General features: G+C 41.4%; 1 protein-coding gene across 4 annotated transcripts in view; it reads right to left on the bottom strand.

Annotated features, from left to right (window-relative positions):
• LOC108235710 (retinoic acid receptor gamma-A) overlaps nucleotides 1–19832 on the bottom strand; it is a 48170-nt gene that overhangs the window by 4043 nt on the left and 24295 nt on the right. For 3 of the 4 annotated variants that reach the window (XM_025005881.2, XM_025005880.2, XM_017415882.3), the window contains exons 3-8: nucleotides 2684–2832; nucleotides 1224–1365; nucleotides 959–1122; nucleotides 655–831; nucleotides 355–559; nucleotides 55–213 (exon numbers count right to left, since the gene is read on the bottom strand). In XM_025005881.2, the coding sequence (XP_024861649.1) occupies nucleotides 55–213; nucleotides 355–559; nucleotides 655–831; nucleotides 959–1122; nucleotides 1224–1365; nucleotides 2684–2832 (996 nt within the window). Of the gene's footprint in view, nucleotides 1–54; nucleotides 214–354; nucleotides 560–654; nucleotides 832–958; nucleotides 1123–1223; nucleotides 1366–2683; nucleotides 2833–13756; nucleotides 14261–19832 lie in introns of those variants that run through there. The other variant, XM_017415883.3, reaches the window with a different exon arrangement.

The following is a 19832-nucleotide window of genomic DNA, read 5'->3' as shown; positions in this document are numbered from 1 at the left end:
AATGGCAGAAAGCAACTTGCTCCTAAATTCACTCCAAAATCCAAAGAAGCTGACCTTTGGTGCTGATTCCTCGGAGGTCGGTGACTTTCATCAGCATGCGGGGAAACATGTGAGGCTTGTCGGGGCGTCTGCGGCGGGTGTAGATCTTCAGAGCCTCTAGGAGCGGCTCCTGAAGCTTGTCTACCTTCTCCGGCTCTTCCAAGTCCATTCGGTCTAAGCGAAGGAAGGAGGAGGAAACATGAACACTCTGACGCACAAGCTGGCAGGATGACACACATGGATGCTAAATCGTAAAACTAGCTGTTCCCGTTAACCATCCCATGTCTGCAAGCGGAGATAATGGCGCACAACTACCTCCACAAATAAGACAGATTGCGCTGAGGAGCCCTGTCTCTGTGTCGTCCATCTCCAAAGGCAGAAGCTGGCCGGCGAAGGCAAACACCAGGTCTGTGAGCGGGCCGAAGCCAGCGTTGTGCATCTGGGTTCTGTTGAGAGTCAGACCATCTGAGAACGTCATGGTGTCCTGTTCTGGCGTGTAACGGGTACATATCCTCAGCATCTATGCGAGGGGGACAAAAAAGCGAACACAAAGTGAAGCAGCTTGAAAAAAGGAGGCCTGAGGGAGGCGGAGGCAGGGAGCGAGGCGGCTAATACCAGGATGTCCAGACATGCAGATTTGAGGAGGGTGATCTGGTCAGCGATGGTGAGCGTGGTGAAGCCCGGTAGCCGCTTGGCAAACTCCACAATCTTTATAATGCACTTAGTGGAAAGTTCACTGAACTTATCCCACAGGCCCAAGTCCAGCTGTACTCTGTGGTCGGCACTCGAGTTCTGGTGGGGGCGGGGGAGAGAAACAGGGACACTGTTGTTCTGTGTGACCGTGCAGAAACCGCTGGAGAGTCAGAGTCCATATGTGGATACAATTATACAATTATATAAAAAAAAAGAAAACACTCACTGTGGTGTATTTTCCTAGTTGGCACAGGGATGGGAAGGTCTCTTTGTGAGCTTTGCTGACTTTGTTCACCAGCTCCTCCAGCTCCCCGCTGAGCTCGTAGTTTTCTGGCAGCACCACCTCCTCCTTCACGTCCTTCTTCTTCTTGTTCCTGTCGTTGCGCACCGCTGAGGATAGAAACGGAGTCAACATGAGACATTTGACTGTGGTTTCGCTACCTCACCTCTCAGAGGAGAGACCTCTCCGTTTGTTTTTTAAGCCAACCGACCTTCTTTGGACATGCCGACCTCGAAGCACTTCTGCAGCCGGCAGTACTGGCAGCGGTTACGCGTCACTTTGTTAATCTGACAGTTCTTGTCTCGATGGCAGGTGTACACCATGTTCTTTTGAATACTGCGTCGAAAAAACCCCTGCAGCAGCAGAAAAAAACAACTATAGAACAGGAGAAATAATCCTCGTAAATAATCTCAGAAAACGTTTCTTATTTTCAGCGACTGGAAACAGACCAACAGCTGACTCTCAGTCGTGCTTTAAAGTTGCTGGATTTTGTCACCTTCAGACAGAGACGGTCTGGCTGTTCTGTTTTCTGTCTTTGCACTAAGCTAAATAACAGAAGCAAGACAGTTTCCCTAAACTTGTCAAGTAAAATAAGTTATAAGTGAAAAATGTAATTAATTGAACAGAAATGTAGAACTTGGATCCTCCTCCAGCGACCGTGTATTTTGTGTCAACAGGTGGTCCGACAGAATATGAGAGTGACCTCATAATGTTAGGTTTATATTTGTAATGATTTGTAAAAAGCTGTGCTGTTTTTATTTACATTGACCTGGTTAAAGGAGGAGTTCAGATCTTTAAAAATGGGGTTCTATGGTAAGGTCATGAACAATTATTATCTTACCTGTTGTAGATAGCTCAACCTCAGCTCGGAGAAAAAGAGTTTAATTCTGACAGGATTGACGAGCTAATGGCTAGTCCGACCAAGGCCAAGACCAAAACAGATTGTTGCAGGCTTAAAACAAATTTTAGACATTTTTTTAAATCTAAATATTTTATATTGGTCTTAATTTTACATTACATGGTTATTCCAGCAGAAACATTATGATGTTCCTGCTGGTATTTGTGCTTATAAATAACCACAGCATTCTATGTAAAAACAAAACAAAACAAAAAACAGTGTATTGCTAAACTGATGGTGATGAGAAAAAAGCAATTGTATGAATTGCAACGAAATTTCTGAGACACCAAGCCACCTTGGTCTTGGCTCTGTTTGGACTCCTCCTCACTTCTGTCAGAAATAAAGTCCTTTTCTCCAGACATGTTATCCAAAAAGGTATCTACAACAGGTAAGACATTAATTGTTCATAACATTTTAACAGAACCCTACTTTCAATCTTTTTAAGCAGTAATTTAAAGCAGCATAATTTCCAAAATGCATGTTGATACAAATTTACTGGTTTCTGATTGAACTTATTCTACGTCCGGAACTTTAAACTTGATTTTATAGGGACACAGTGGCGGTCGCATCCAGCACAACGCTCGCTCTGTTGTTAGATTTAAAAAAAAGAAGTGCAGCACTTGTACGCACACACTAGGGGGCAGCTCAGCAACACCACAGCTGCCCTCGTCACACATCTGCCAGGCTTGTGAGGGTTTCTCTTTCAGTTGACCTCAGCTGCTGGACTTTACGTGCATCCTGTAAACTCTCTGTGTACCTCTGGCTTCATTTACCTTGCAGCCCTCGCAGGAGCTCACTCCGTAGTGATAACCAGATGACTTGTCCTGGCACACAAAGCAGGGCTTGTAGACCCGGGGCGGAGGAGGAGGGGAGGGTGAGCTGGGCACCATCTCCTCTGAGCTGGTGCTCTGGGTCTCCACCGCTGCGGAGCAAAGCAGAAAAGGGGTCTCTTATTCTGTCGGGAGCATCTTGTTTGCATTAATTCTCTTGAGCCTTTGAAACAATGATGAAAGCTAATGCAGCAGCTGATTAGGAGAGAGTGGTCAACAAACAACCCCCCCTCCCAAGCCCACGCAGGCCACCCCGTGGAGCCAGGAGGCAACAAGCTCCAAAGCAGGCATTTTTAAGAGAAAAAGGAGGGGGGCACGGCTGATTGACAGGGACTTAAAAGGGACACAATTAGCTGATGGCCAGATGGCCGTGCAGATAAAATGCTGATTGGCAGCTGAGATTTGATTGGCTTCACCATTTATTGGAGAGTTGGGGGCCAACGGTGATACCTCTGCTGACTTTTTGACTCTCTCTTTTTTTTTTTGTACGTGTGTGCTTTTGTCCCTCCAGCCCCATGTGAACAAACAGAGGTGGGATGTTTACGAGACTCCGCTGTCTCCCTCTGCTCCCTCTCTCACCACCTCGCGAAGGAAAACTTCACACTGTACAACAGCGTTTTCTTGGCAAAAGGCCCGTTGACCGGTTCTAGTGAAAACTGTCAAAAAAAAAAAAAGAGAGAAGTTGCAGCAAAGTTCACCCAGAACCCGCCTGGTACACATTTAAAGGTGATGACTGAAGAACAACCAGATTCCATCAAATGTGCCTTTCAACTTTCACCTTCAGTCACCCCAGCTTCACCTCCCTGAGCCCGTTCCCACCCCCCACTCCCTTGTTTCCTGGCCCTAAATTCCTCAGTGCAGGCTGGACGGGGTTTAATAGTTGCCCAGGCTCATAACCAGCCCAATAAAGGTTGTGTCTCGGATGGGAAGGGGGGCCCCGGCCAGGGTGACGGCCTCTTTATTGGAATCCAGTCACCTTGGGCCGCTATTCACATCAACGGCTCAATCCTTGGATCCCTTCCTAGTAAAAATAAAGAATCTGAGGGTCAAAACCCCCAAAGTCACAGCCCCTCCTGTCGCCTTCAATGGACAGCGCAGGACTGAGGCAAATGTGGCCTCCAGCCCACCGCGGCAACCCCGACCTGAACCCACAGCTTGTCATTAACAAGAGTGGTAAGGTTTCAAAACCAGAGGCACAAAGGAATCATCTAATAAAAACAGAGGGGAAAAATGAAAAGAGGAAGAAAAGGGAAGGAGGAGGTGAGCCCGAGGACAGAAACTTCTCAGTGGCCGAGAGGTTAAATAAAACCCTGACGATTTAACTTTGACCTTGACTGAAGAAGGCCACTGCTAATGATCAGCAGCCTGCTGTAAACTTCAGAACGTGTGGAAATGTTACAGACCGTGGAGTCAGTACAAGTCCAAATCAACAGCAGATTTGATGAAATTCATGTTAAATCTTTTATAAGCAAAGAATTGAGTCTAGATGTTAAAATATCTAAATTGAGGGATTACAGCTGGGGAAAAAAATAAAAAACTCAACTTGAACAGGACTGCTACTCTTCACAACAAACATGGTGACAGGATCACTGTAGCAGAATAATGAATTGAAATATTTGTACACCAGCTAGGATCTTGGCTGATTGGCAGACATGTAGGTCTCACAGCGAGCTTTAAAAACATTACTGTCCGTTTATATTTCTCCCAGTTAAATGCAGACTTTCAGTCCTCCTTGAAACACTGGAACTCCCATCAGATCTGTGGTGAGGTAATTTTCTTCCCCCGTTTTTCACAGTGAAACATCAAACAGTTTGCAGTCATCATGAAAGACGTGCAATCGTGTAATTGCCTGCTTTTGTCTGTCTGTTAGCAAAATATATCGTGAAACCACTGCATGGATTTGAATGAAACGCTCAGAAAGTAATCACTGGATGTACAGCTACTGATCAACTTTTGGAGTCAGCGCCACTCAAAATGGCCGCCACAGCCAATCAACCTTAGCAAACACAAAAATGGCTACAACTCAGCCAGTTTTACAGATACTGAGCTAAAATTTGATGTGTTAGTAGCTGAGGCTGATCCTCAACACAGAATCTGAGCACTGACAGGTTAGATAAGGGACTGAACTCAACATTATTTTAAAGATTTGAACAAAAAAGGTCCACAACAACGTTATTTTTCAACATAGAAATATGATTTATGTTTAAACTGTAGCACAAAAGGTGGATGACATTGTGCGTTCATTCAAGAGATGTTAAGCCTTTAAGTAAAAAACCTCTATTGTTCAATGAAGAACAACTAAAAAACTAGAATGTTACTCATAAAGTGCTAAGTGTCTTAATGTGTATGATGTTTTGAATCATTATAGTTAAAGAAGAACATGTTCTGTATCTGACTTCTGATGTGAGATAATTAAAAGAATTTTTAATTGATCAGCAACAATAGTAACAACAATCTTTTAGGACTTTTACTTTAAAGCCAAACCTTGCTCTGTTTGAGCTTTTTAATATATTAATTTTTACATTTAAGAACATATAGCACATTTTAAAACAAAGACTGTACAAAAATAAGAAAGGAGTAGAAAAAAACTTAATTAATTCTGCATTTAGGTGAACATAAGGTTAGTTTTTTTTTTTTAATTTTCTGCTCTGATTCTCATTTAGGGCAGAAACCTACAAGTCACAGCTTCTTACCTTTTTTCTTTCATAATGATTTGATCCTGCACGCAATTTAGAGGCTTCGATTACATTTTGACAGGCACATTTAATCACTTTTGGATGTAACACAAACCAAGAGTTTTTATTTGCGAAACCCATCAGTCCATTATTAAAAATGTCTCACAAAAAAAACATTGCAAATATATCTTTGTTTCATGCAGCTGATGCTCTGCTCCGATGTCTCACACTTAACTTTAAGAGCAGACAAAGTGAAGCTGTAAACACTTTCACACGTTCATTTTGGAGCATCAGATTTGGGATGAGCAGGTGAGGAAGCAGAACGGGCCGCGCTGTAACCTGAGCCGCTCTCTGTTTATATAGTAACAGGGACAATGTAAAAGCGGTCCCTGAGAGAACAAGTGGAAAAATAGCTGCTTTTGAAACGGAGAGGCTGCATCTGGCGCCAGGGGAGAGGTAGTGACTGACGCTGTCTGAGGGCGGCGAGAGCGGGTGAGGAAACATGACGGAGGGGGGAGGCAGGGTGGGAGACGTTCAGCTGTAGTCAGCCAGAAAAAAAAACAAAAAAAAAGAAGAAGGAGGAGGGGAGGTTTTACCTGGCGTGGAGAAAGAGGGCGAGGAGCCAGAAGCTGTCAGCAGCTGTCATCACCCTGAACTGAGCTCAGCCTCAGAGCTTCAGCTTGGAAGAAAACAAAAAAAACCTCCCTCTTCCTAACCTACAACTCACCTTTTGGTGTGTCGCTCCATCAATCAGCACAGAAAACATGACAGGTATGAATCAGATCAATCAGCCGGCCTGCTGCAGGAGCTTCACATGCAATCAAAACTACACATCTAACCTGTCAGACAAGAGTTTTATTACCCAGAGTCCACCGCTCCAAACTTTATCTAGTTTTGCCACAATAAAATCCACCTCGAAAATGCACCACATCAGTCCTTCATGTTCCTTGTTTCCACGTGCTTCCCTCCTCTCCCGTTTCCTCAGCGTTTGTTGTCGGATCAGCACATCCCTGTTTAGACAACAGAGGCCCCTCGGAAAGCGGACACCTTCCTTATCAGCGCCGCAGACCGGGAGTCAGAGCTGAATCCAGATTTTAGGCCCAGTTTACCAAGCCCGCAGGGGGAAGATATCTCTGCGGATATTCGAGCTCAACGTGCAGCTTCAGCTTTTTTATCTGAGCTGTTTTAACCCTGGGATTGGAAGAATAAACTAGAACTTGCAGGATTAATTATAGCATTATCAATAAGTAGAAATAAATAAAAAAAAACAAAGCTTTTTAAACATGTAAATTGTTTTTATGGGAGCTTCCTTTATTTTCTTCTGCATTGCACTTCAGACTAATAACTTTTTTTATCTTACAAGAATAAAAGTTAAATTAATTTCAATCAGGAGACTCAATTATTTAGCATACATAGAGAGTAAAACTATAATATTTGACAAGAAATGAACTAGCAAATGTGCTACTTCTACTGTCTCGTGTTTATTTTGGTGCACTGAATGTTTCTAAGGTTTCACTTAGGCGCACTTAGAGCAAAATTTTGAATGTTTGAAGTGGAAGTCATTTTTTTTTTTGTAAATGGAATTAAAGTGAGCTGTAACACACGCTTCTGACATCTTTCCTGTGCAGCTGTCCGTTTGGCGTCAACATGAGCAACAGCGCTGATATTTTAGTGTGAAAAAGATTCAGCAGGAGGTGATCTGTCTTCCTGCTTTAACAAATGCGTGAGAATAAATACGCAGTGATTGACACTTTATGGCACGGAGATCCAGCTGCAGACATGTACGCATGAGAGTACTGCACACGGAGAACAGAAACACTTTGAGGGTGAGCATGTACATCCGCTGATCTTTAAGGTGTATATCTACTTTTTCTTTAAAACCTGAATACACCATGCAAGTGCTCACATTTGTTTACAAAAAGACTAAACTGCCCTATTAACCTTTTTATATTTTTTACTATGTTTGTTTTGTCCTTTAGCCCGATCAAGATTTAAACGTACTTCTAAATAATTCAGATGGTGGTATAAAGGCACACTCCTTTAGCCCTGAAAATATTAATTTGGGTGACAAATTCAACTTGCGCCTCACATTTTGACCCACAAAATGTTCAACAGCGTGCTGTGGAATGTGCGTGCATTTGCGGGTCAGCTGGACAGTGTGTGATGGCTTTCCGTGTGACTCAGAGTGCACCAACATTCACAAACATGGGGATGAGATATGAGGTGGAAACACTGGGATAAATGTCAAGTCCAACAGTCATGTGACACTAAAAAGCCAAACTTTTGTTTATTTCGAAGAGGTTGACGTTGATACAAACGAAGACAAAAAAAAAAGTTGATTCCGTGACAGGATGTTTTTTTGTTTTTTTTAAATCTTGTAAAATGGATGTGTCATCCTTTGGGTTGCTGAATCAGAAGCAGATAAGCAGTGTGGGAGTTTCCACCTCCAATATGCTGAGCAAGTAATTACCCCATTACCCCAGCAGAAGCAGCAGCAAGGAGGAGATGAAGCAGATCTGAGAGACAATCCCTTTCATCAGCTGTTCTAAGTTCAATACCAGTGCCCCCCCCACCCCCTCCTTCCCTTCCCCCGAGCTCGACCTTCACTAATAACCCCTCACCCCCCCTTTTCTGTCCTCTCCTGCCTTCCTGCCCTGGCAGGAGGAGGAGTCCTTCCTGTCATTGGCAGCACCTTTTAAAGGAAAGCCTGTGAAAACCAGGCTACTGTCCAGGAGATGGCTCCATAAAAGACAGCAGCAGACACTTAAAAAAAGGGACGCGGGGATACAAAACCACACGAGTGACAGTGCGCACACGCACACACACACACACACACACAAACAGAAAACTTGCAAAAACCCTCACGCAGCTGTGAAGCGCATTGTATGCATGCAGAGATGTGGGAACAAAAGAGTCACAGCTCACACTCAGGATGACAGCTTGATCATAATGCACGGCACATTTTTAGAGGAGATGGTTAAAGAGTTTGTCTTTGTCTGCAGAGTGTGTGTGTGTAGGGGGGGGAGCTGTGTTTATGTGACAGGTTGTTAAATGTAGGTTTGTCTCTCCTGTCCCTTTTGTTCCTTTCTTTCTTTTACAAATACCCAATAAATTCAGATATATTTTTTTTCTTCTTTTTATATTAAAGTCCCTATAGCTTCCCAAACACATCCTCCCATGCAAACATCTGTGACTTTTGGCGTTCACACATGTGTAAAGATGAAGATTGTGCAGACCATCAGACAATAAGATGTTTAAAGTTACCCACAGCATCTTGGTAGAGTAAAAAAATGTGGATGCTATGAATTAAAAGCTTTATTATGCAGTTGTAGCTCCAAAACAGACTGTCAAAAGTTATTAAAACCTTTCAATTTAATTTTGTTTTACCTGCATCGCTGTTTATTTAAGGGACCTAAGATGCACGGTGATATTTAAGACCCATGAAAGAACAGACTTGGTGAATTAAGCAGTGAAGACAGGATTGGAGGTGCCACAGTCAGAAACAAGCTTCAACACGACTGGTTGAACCTCACAAGATGTTGCTTTTAAACAATTTTTCTCAAGAACAGTCACTTAAGAGAAAAACTAGGAATGCAACTAGAAAAAAAAGGCATAATTTTTCCAGTTGTTCTTGAACAGTTTGCCATGCGTGCATCCTCCACCGCCACAGGAAATGTCAACATGCTTAGATGCAAACTGCAGCCTGATTACTGTGAATAACCAGAGATGAGCACTAACTGCATTACAATATCCTGGTAATAAAAATGTTTAATCTGATGAACTGAGTTGGCCAGACAGAGAGAAACAAAAGAAGAAAATGAAAATGATTGTTAATGTGAAAAACTCAACTGTAATATTTCCGTCAATGAAAACTTTTCTTTGCTCTCGTTCCCAATTTGAGTCTTTTAAATAAAATATCTGCTGATAGTGACTCTCGCTTCATTACTTGCAGGAATTACAAACTACACACTAAAAGTACATTAAAGTTACTAAAATCTCAAATCATCTTGTAATTTTAAGTTTATCTTTAAGATAAGATAAACTTCAGGAAATGTGTTTTAATATATTTTGGCTTATTAGTTGATTCTAATCTGGCTTATTAATTATTATTATCATTATTTTTCTCCTATTATATACTCACTGGTCTGTTATATTTGTTTTCTATCTTTAATTGTTTGTAAATCTTAAAGTTGAACTGTCACAACTGATGTGTCGTAATTAGCTATGTGCTAATTAGCATAAACTGAAAGCTGCTGTCATAATTAATGCTTACAGTGTTGGTATGAGCTAATTAGTTAAAACTGAAAGTGGCTGTCTATCTTTTTTACTTACTTAGATCTAGGAATGACATCACACCCAGTTAACCAAGTTCTAGTTGCAAAACCAGACAACCAGCAGATAAAATAAGATAAAACTTTACTGTCCATAGAAATGGAAAGTTTGTTTGCATAAAATTGCATAATATCATAAGCATAAGCATAATAACCATCTATAATAATATTTTAAAAGAAAGCTAAAATGTAATCTGCACTAGTAAATTCATCTATTCTTCCTCTGGATTAGGAGTTTGAAGGAATATGGTATAAAGGAGTTCTGATACTTGTAGCAGGATGGGCTAAATGTTAATTGTTCTTAGCAGGACAAGCTGAGAACGATCTGTTTCTCTGCATTCAAACATGTTCACTAACAGAATTACTACAGTCCAAGCTCTGAACGATTTAATGCGACAGGAAGCAAATTAAAACATTTTTTACTGCGGCTTTCACAGCTTTTCATGCACAAGGCAGCCATGTTGAAGTTCGAGGTCAGGGCTGATCAGGAATGTGACTTTCTGAATTGGAAAGTCAAAGGGCGTGATTTTTCCGACTAACTTGGAAATTCTGACTACAGGGAATAAAAGGAACGCTCCAGACCACAACAGCGTTAGAAGTTGAGTTGTTCTCAGTGACCTCAGTAGCGATTAAACCCATCCCCCGTTTTTTTATTCTTTTTTTGCAGAGTTAAAAAAATGTGAAAAAGAAAAGATGAATGAAAACAATGAAATAAGCTGATTTGCTCGATGTAATAAGGAGGATGACTATTAAGCACCTTGAGATGCAACTGTTTGTATGATGGGTGTAAATATTTACCCATAACTTTTGCAGATCGGATCTGACCTGTGATGACATGACTCACCAGTCGTTTCCAGTCTGAGGCAGGACACAAAAAACTCACATGACTCATCAGCATCTTCCCAGATAAGCTTTAATCGCTTACATATATTCAAAGCAATGAAAGAGTCCTCAAAAGCTTTCCTACTTTTCCTTTAAGCTAAAGCCCACCACAGTTGTTGCCCCTCAAGGTTTATTTTCGATTAAGACAACTAATACTTCTACTTAATTACATCGACAAGCAGCATAGCTCCCAATCTGCCTCAAACCAAAAGTTAAGCATCGATTGTGTATTTTTCTCCCCAACATCTGCTTTGTTACCTAACGGAAACACTTTTATTGGACATTCCTACAAATTCCTTACCATCAGGCTCAGCTGCAGCCTGAAACCTAAAACTCTGTCTTGTGCCAATGAATTGTTCCTGGAGGCCCAGCAGTATCAAAGACAAACAACCAAAAAAAGAAAACTAACTTGAGCTGTTGTTGGTGCTTGTTTTTATGGTGCAGGTTTCTCTCTTTCACACTCAAACACACTGAAGCTGGTTTTTTTTTCAGATTCAGGGTAAAGTTTCTTCCAGACCATTCTTAATAAAGTGAAAAAAACAAAAGCGCAAGAAAAAAATTCACTATTTATTTAAAAGCTCTTTAATAAATCAATCAAACATCTTCCGTCTTTATCAGCGACTGTCTACAACAGCTTCTCCCTGCTGTATTGTAGTTAACTGAGCTCCTCCTATGCAATGATATAAAGGTCCATTGTCTGACAGGCTTTGAAGAACCAACTTTAAAGAGGATGCCAGGGGAAAAGAAAGAGATTATCAGTGAATGAAGAGGAGAGGAGTGTTTCCCCTCAAGGCCTAAAACACCTTGAATCCCAAATTCCAGCTTCATCCTGCCATTCTTCTCTCTCCTACCCTCCCACACCACCCTAATCTCCTAATTGAGCCTTTCTAATTGTAATTGAATCATTTAAAGGGCTTGGTTACACAACAAGGCAGGTAAGGTGATCCATATGTGAGCAAAGAATAAACAAATTTTTCTTTTTTTTAATTTTCTTTCTGGGAGGGACACATAATCAGTAGTAGAGAAAAGAGGAGAGAGTAGGCAGACTTCGGCACGTCCACCCCCCTGCTCCCTTTAATACCTCCTGACACTGAAACAAAGGAAGGCAAAGAGGTGCTGAACTAACCTCACGTTTTTTAAAAAATGCAGGAAAAGGCAAATATGACCCCGTCAACACAACCACAGAGGAAAAACACTGAATGTCAAGAAGACACGAAAGATAAAAACCCTCAGGAATTTAGAGGTACAACACCGAACACGTTTACCAAAAATCATATTTTTTACTTTCAAATTGAGCCTGAAAATAAACCATATAGGCACAATATTGTTGCTTTCACAAGTGTTTTCCTTTTAAAGGTCACAATAGCTTCAGTAATGTTGACATTTATCCACAAAGTTGTATTTTTTCTGACCAAAACAGGCTGTTGGTTATAGTTTTAGAGTCTGAAAAATTAAACAAGGATATACAAGTAAAATCATACTCAAGTGCTTAACTTTAATTTATTTTTTATGCAGCTGGAATTAGTTAAAATGTAGGATTCTGAATTATTCTGAGGAACTCTGCAGAAATATCAAAGTTTTCAGTCAACAAAATCACAAAAAGTTATTTTTCAATGATTTTACCTAAAAAAAGGATAAAAACTGGATGATTTTTTGTTATTATTTTATCATTTAAAAACAGAAGCAACCCATGTTCCATCAATTATCTGACCAGTCCAGGTTCAATCAGCCAATTATGTCTCTGAGATGCTTGGCTTTGTATTTATGAAGTTTAAAACCATGCCGATGTCTTTTAAAAGAGGAAACAGAGGTACTCATGATCGAACAAAGCAAGTTATTCAGGAACACAACCCCTCATAAACCTTTCCTGGTCACTTAATAAATGCCTTTTGATTTTCGTGATTCATGCTTTTTGTTTTGTTTGACCGATAAAAGACCTGCAATCTTCACAGCCAAAAGAGAAACTGAACTAAATTTTATACACAAGACACAAAAAGAAAGAACGAACGAACATGATTAATGAGCATTTGTGGACATTTGTCTTTCAGGCTGGCATCTGGCAAAGCTCCACAGCGAGTTGAAACAGGCCCTGCTGTGGTGTTTGTCATCCTGACTGCTCATCCATCATCATTAGTGAGCATTGCGAGCCTGACAGTGTTTAATGCACTGGTATTCAAATAATTACTGAAGACAAATAGACTCAAGGTGCTCTTTGGGAACATCTCGAATCACTGAAAAGAAGTAAGAAGGGGTGTATTTTGTCCCAGCCTGGTGACATGTGAAGCTATAACTCTGCAAAATCGACTTTAGTTTTCCAAGTCTGTCAGTGAAGCGTAATCCAAGACTCTACGAGAATAACAAAAACGCTGCCTATTATTTCTCCAGACAGAGTGAGGTTTTCTCATTTATCTCCGCAGTGTTTGTCTGTGTGACTGTTTCTGCGAGCTGATTAGATTTCTTACAACACGGTATCCAAACACCTGATGCAATCTGGGCCCTTCCTGCTCAGGAGCTATCAGAAGAATGTCGGCTGCTAAGGAACTGGGAGTGCTTGTGTGCTGTGCGGTTCTTATTTTATCTGCTAACAAACGACTTCTTATTCTTGCCGTCATCTCGTGCAACTTTTTCCACATTTCTAAAAGAAAACAGAGATGACTCAGCTTGCTCATACTGACATTTATCTTCTGTAAACCGTGCCAAAGTAACTCTGTGATTGAGTGAGTTCGCCGGCATGAGATTTCAAGGCCCATTTGCCCTCCATCTGTCAGGGCTGATTCTGTTTGGACGGCTGGCAGTTCGCTGGTTTCTGGACACATCAACGGGTTAAGTCCCTGCATTGTTTAAAAGGACCTGTCAATCATGTGAAGTCATTCATAAAGAAAACAAACCCCGTGATGTATAAATACACTCCCCAGCTCACTCACTCACGCTCACAAAGCGCACTAAGCGCATAAACAAACAAGCTGCAGGGTGAGAATGGGTACACATAATCGAAAGGAATCCGACTCTTCCTGTGGGGAGAGAGCTCCGTGATAACAAAACCACGACTCCAACAACAGCCCAATCTGACACTGACACACAGAGCTGCTGCTGCTGCTGCTTTCCACACTGATGGACAGGGTACTCACACTGAACGCTGCCCGTCCCGGACCAGGCGAAAGGGTCCAGCCTGGAGAAGTAAGGGGTGGTCTTGCGGAGCATGCAGGAGCCCTGCCTGGACACATCGAAGAGGGGTCGAGGAACCAGCCCCAGAGCCTCCATACAGTCGAACATGCTCGGCTCAAATCACAGCAGCAAAACTAACAAACTTCTGCAAGTTGTTCTGCAGCCGAGCTGAGAGAAACGCTCAGAAAGGAGCTCCCTGTGAAGTAACTTAATGCCCTGCCTGGTCCAGGTGTTCCCTATCTGTCTGTCTGTCCTTTACCCTGCCTCTGCCCTCTGGTCCTGTCTGATTTCTCCTAAACTACATGGACAGTGTCTTCCTTTCTTGTCTCGCCTCTCTTATCCGAATGTTCCTGGATCACTTGTTTGCCTGCGTGCTCTGCTCCTGCCTGCTGTAACTGATCTCAACTCCCCTCTTGCTGGATCTGTGGGCCTCTCACACTCCACCTCACTCACAGCCAACTATCTCCACAGCCCTGGAAAAAAAAGGGGGTGGGGGGTGGGTGGGTTTCACAGAGAAGAAACGAGGAGGGGAAATACAGCCAGAGGAGGTGTGACTCGGCTCTCCGATTGGCCGTGCACCAAACTCCCTCTCCCTCCCTTTTTTTCTCCTCCAAGTTTTCTCCAACTCACCTCTTCGAGTTTTCATATTCAGAAAAATGAAAACAGTCATTGGCTCACTTGCGCTCTGTGTTTTTTTTTTGCCTCCTGCATTTACTTTCCTTTTGTTGCACCATAGCAGGAACAAAAGCCTCGATCACAAACCGTCCAGCTGGGACGCCTTGAGCGAGAAAAAAACAACAACACAATTCTCAGTGCACGGTGTGTGTTCGGAGCAAAAAGTACCATCTCATTTGCAAATATCACTGGAACTGGGTGCGTTTTACTACTGGAGCCACTTCACAGTCTAAGAGCTTTTAATAGTTGTTAGGTTTTAGTTTCTTATATGTAGCGTCTACACATTATTATGACAAAACCTCTATAAAACTCATTCGATGATCATTAAACTTGAACCTTGGTTGCACCTTATTGATTTACAAGAGACATCCCAGGTTAAACTGACCCTCTTTCCATTTAGTAATTGACGCAGATCAATTACCAAAGGGGAGGAGTTGCTCACGGCAGCATCAGTGCATGTTTACACAGCAAGCCAGCAATGCTGAACCAAGTGACAACAGCATAGTTTTTTCACAAAAATAGCTGGATAAGTTGGTGAAAAATTCTTCTTCTTGCGTTCGGTTCCAATTTGCTTGTCATTCTATTTGTATTTTCGAGTTGGGTATCGAGTTCTAAGTAGGAATGTACAGATCAAGGTTTTGATCTGTCATTTGATCAGAGTCATTTAAAAATAAGGATCTGGTCTGAATTGATACTTGAATTATATGCTTACAACACACTTAGATTACATACCACAAGTGCATTAAAGCTCCTAAAATCTACGCCATCCTCAGTTGCAAACTTTGCAGCCTGATATAAACATTTTACTTAAACCGTTATCTGTGTATTTGTTGTTAAACTCACTTTGCCTTATGTTGCAAGAACAACGAAAAAAAATATTTATTGTCTGTTGCAGCTTCAGTTTAAAAAAGTAAGGTTTAAAATGTATTAGAAACTCTTAAAATGTCCTAATGTGTCCTAAACATGCAGTAATGACAAATCACAAGCCTTTCTAGGCTGTAACATGTATACTGTGGAATAATTTGAAGAAGTATTAAAAACTGGATCCCACCCAACCCTATTTCTTTTCAGTTCATCCATCTTTGTTGTGCAAAGTTGTATTTATTTCCCCAACACTCAGCCTTTTTTGGTTTTTTCTCGGAATGAACTCTTTCAGTTCGGTTCGAGTGGATTCGGTTACCTTCCCTCCTGGCGCTGATTGGAAACTTCAGTCACACTGAAGTGCAACTCTGCCGCAGGCGGACCACACTGGCCCCGAAGTCTGGACAGTTTGTATACGAGACAAACTCACCCTCCCTCCTCACCTCCTCCCTTTCCTTCCCTCGTTCAAGAGAGATGAACTCTGGAAGAAACCCCCACTGGGGCCCTAACACCCCCCCTCCACCTCCCCTTCACACAGACACACACTCAACTTGTCCTGCCTGTGGCTTCATACCCACTATCACACCCCAACGCTCTTTTTTTCTTTGTTTTTTCTCCTGCTTTTTGTTTGTATTTCTTCAAGCATCCAGAATCTATTATTAAATACTTTTCCTTTATAACAGGAGAACAACAGGAGACTCTGTTGGTTTAATATTATTATTTATTTTGTCAGCATCTTCTCAGTTCTCCCACCCTATGGTTCTACTTACTGAGTAGACTTTTTAACCTGCTTTTTGTGTGTTTATCATGGCCAGACAGTATCCACCAACACACGAACTGCAGGGAGCAGAAGTGCACGGCATCAGCCTGCTGAGCTCTCTCCACACCTTGAGACAATTAGCCTCCCTGCCTCACAGCACCCTGCCCCCTGTTGCTGCTTTGAGGACGGAAACCGACAAATGCAAGAGAAAATGCGAAGGAGAAAAAAAAAAAAAGTTTTAACAAAACACAGGCCTGCTTCCACTCTTTTATCAGAGCAAATCGCAGCTTTCTCTCGACCCCCTTTCTGCTTCCTTCACAGGCACGACTTGAGAACCGAGTGGCGTTCCTTCTGCCCACGATCAGGTTCTTCATCCTGCCGTCATGCCCGACGCAAACACTCCTTCCTCTGCCTGCTTCTGCACGGCCGGCTCCTCCCGCTCGGCCAGTTATCTGCACCAAGGCTGGCCGATCACCAATATAGTCACAAATGTGAAGCAATGAAATTTGAGCGCAGGACTGCTGTTTGTGATATTCACTGGTGTTGGAATGTGCAGCCTAAAAGAGTGGCAGTGGAATTGTGTGTGTGTGTGAGCACAGACACAATTATGTGTGCGCTTAAAGAGAGTGCCTGTGATGACAGACAGAAAGAAAAACACACAAGTCCCACTCTGTGGCTTTAGGTTCAAGTTACTATCTCTCTTTCTCTCTCTCACACACACACACACAAAATATTACAAAGAACAAGATGTTACTGGAGCAGAAATTACGAAAGGACATGTTCACTGCAGAGAAAAACAATTCTTTCCCCTGTGATATCACTGCAGACCATGAAGTGTCCTTATTTTTCCAAGACTGTAAATGATTTTTTTTTAACAGACTGATTGATTTAGATGTTATACGAAGGAAAGAAAAATCACTGCTGTCCAAAAGAGAAAAATATCGTCCACATCCAGAAAGTGCAGCAGGTTTTTGCAACAGTTCCAGAAAGACTGAAATTTCTCTCCCATACCGGATTCAAATGTCTGTTTTTGCTCAACAATTCCCACTCGGGATGCGAGAACTTACTATTGAACTAAATACCCATCAGGGGTCTTTTGATGTGGGTATTCACTCATTTCAAGTCTGGAGATGTTTTAACTTTGATCTCATTAGGCAACAAAGTCCAGACTTGCACTCATGTGAAGAAAAACCTGGTCTGAATTAATCTGTGAGCCTACATAAAACTTTTACTGTAGCTGTGTGTGTACTTTGGTTGACTTTGCACTAATGGGATAAGTAATTCATTGAAGCTAATTAACTGCTTGGCTAATCTTGCTGCAGAAAACCAAAAAACTCCCCCTGAACCTGTACCTACATTTACTCTTATGGACGGCTAGAGATATTGTAGTTATTTTTAACATCATTACAAACAAATTAGCATATTTTTAACGTGTTTTTTCCTCTCTTTATAACTTGTGTTTAGTTACAGGTGGGACTGGTAGAGTCAGGGAAAAGAACGTTGTATATTTGATTGATATTTATAGTCGGTAAAATCGGTAGAATTTTGCAACTTAACGAATTTATTCATGCAAAATTAATTAATTGCTTGAACTGAGCTAAAGTGACACTTAAGAGCTTCTGAAGTGAGGATCTGTGAAAAGATTAGTAACCATTAATATCTTACCTTTTGTAGATAGCTGTGTGAACAACCTCAGTTTGGAGAAATAGAGTTTAATTCTGAGCAGGTTGATGAGCAAACAGGAGCCAAGACCAAAGCTGTCGTCTTGAAACTCCCATTTCAAACATTTTAAAGCCTTTTTTAACACTTTATTATAACATTTGACATCGCTGTAGTTTCATATTGCAGTTATCCTTACCGAAATATTTTGATAATGCTGCTGTGAGTGCTCTAAGATGCACTGGATGAGCTACAGCTACCTATTAACATTTGCAAATAACCACAAAATTCTATGTAAATAACTGTGTTATGCTAAATTATTAACAGTATAAAAATATTTGCATGGTCTTGGCTCCACTAAGACTAGCTGTTAGCTCATTAATCTGGTTAAAATGAAACTCTACTTCTCTATTTAAGTCAAAAAAATATAAAATATTTTGTTCTGTCTATACCATCTGAACCTTTTTAAATGCTATTGCAATTAAAGTCAAGCGACTGATGCATATAGTGTGCATACCTGACTGTCTTACTTTGCTACATGTGAATCTTATCTGTCTGAATGACTTCATGCCGTTCCAAACATTGTTTTATCTCTGTCTGACTATCTGTGAAAGCTCCAGAGGCAACTTCTAAAAGATGCAATCACACTCTGAGTGCTAGTAGCCTGCAGAACCCCCTCTTCGAGAAAAGAGTCCAGAAGAAGACGGCAGATCGGCCGATAACAGCGGCCGATCGTACAGCCTGTGTGTGTAAACACACTCGAGCCTGACAGAAGCCTTCAGCGGGTAACTCTAAAGCCGATGTTTGTCAGACAGAATTGTAAATTCTCTAAATATATCTCAGAGTATCAGACTAAACGTAGTTAAAGATATAACTTCATAAACATGTTTGTGAACTGAAAGAGGTGCAGAGACACCAGAAGCTTTTTGTATGTTTCAAACTCAGTTTATTCATGAAAAATAAAACCCTGAAACACCCCTCTAACATACAAACCTATTTAATTGTTTATTACCACCCTCATCTGACCTCTGATCTATCCTGCTTCTTTCTATTGGTGGCTCTAAAAAAAGCTTCTACCAACTAATTAAATCAATTTAATCTAAATACCTGTCAATAAGCTCACACTATTGATTAAAAACTAAATTAAATCAATTAAAAACCAGCTTAAAAGCTTTTTAATAGGAAGAGTAAGTAAGCAAAAAAAAGTTCTTAGTAAAGAAATTTTAAAAACTCTAAAGTATATCCTCTGAGTCCGAGGCCAACCGGAAACGGGAGGAATGCTCCCTATCCGGGTCGGGAATGAATCTTTGCCTCAGGTGGAGGAGTTCAAGTATCGAGGAGTCTTATTAGGATGGAGCGGGGATGACTCTCATTCATTAGCTGTAAAATTAACTGAGGTTTAGCTGTTTTTATGTTTGCTAAGATCATTAAGCTGTGACAGCCGCCTTTAATCGGGCCGACTCCAAACATCAGTCAGTTGTAGATGTACACCCAAATATTATTTTCTGAACGTTTCATTAAAATCAGTTTTGTGGTTCATGAGATATTTTGCTAAGAGACAAAAAGACGCACATGGGCAAGATCGTACACGATCGCCCACCTCCATGAGAGGCGAAGATAAAAAGAAACTTACTAAAAAAAGACTAAAATGCTCAGATGGGAAAAGGACTTCAGGCTCTGATTAACACTGGCACCTCTACAGTTCAACATGTTGACAGCAACATTATGCAGGGAAGATTTTATTTGTCTGTCAGGCATTATAGTCAGGAGAGAAGGTAAGACGGATGTAAAACAACCCCGAGTGAAAACCTTTTCCACACTGCTGCAAAGATTTGCATTTTAATAAGACAATGAACTGCAACAGACCTCCATGAACACACTGGAGAGTGTTCAAAAACACTCAGTGAAAGTCTTGGAGACACGCAGTCAGAGTTTGGATCTGAAGCCGGTAAAGTGTCTCCGGAGGAATCTGAAACTGGCCTGAAAACGCTCCCCATCAAACTCCGCTGAGTTTTAATATTCCAGCCACAAAGAATGAGAGAAACATCCAAAATACAGATGTGCCACCCAAACAGGATCATTTC

The sequence above is a fragment of the Kryptolebias marmoratus genome, linkage group LG4, assembly GCF_001649575.2.
Source record: "Kryptolebias marmoratus isolate JLee-2015 linkage group LG4, ASM164957v2, whole genome shotgun sequence".
In the NCBI taxonomy this organism is placed as follows: domain Eukaryota; kingdom Metazoa; phylum Chordata; class Actinopteri; order Cyprinodontiformes; family Rivulidae; genus Kryptolebias; species Kryptolebias marmoratus.
This window is presented reverse-complemented; position numbering and strand designations above follow the sequence as displayed.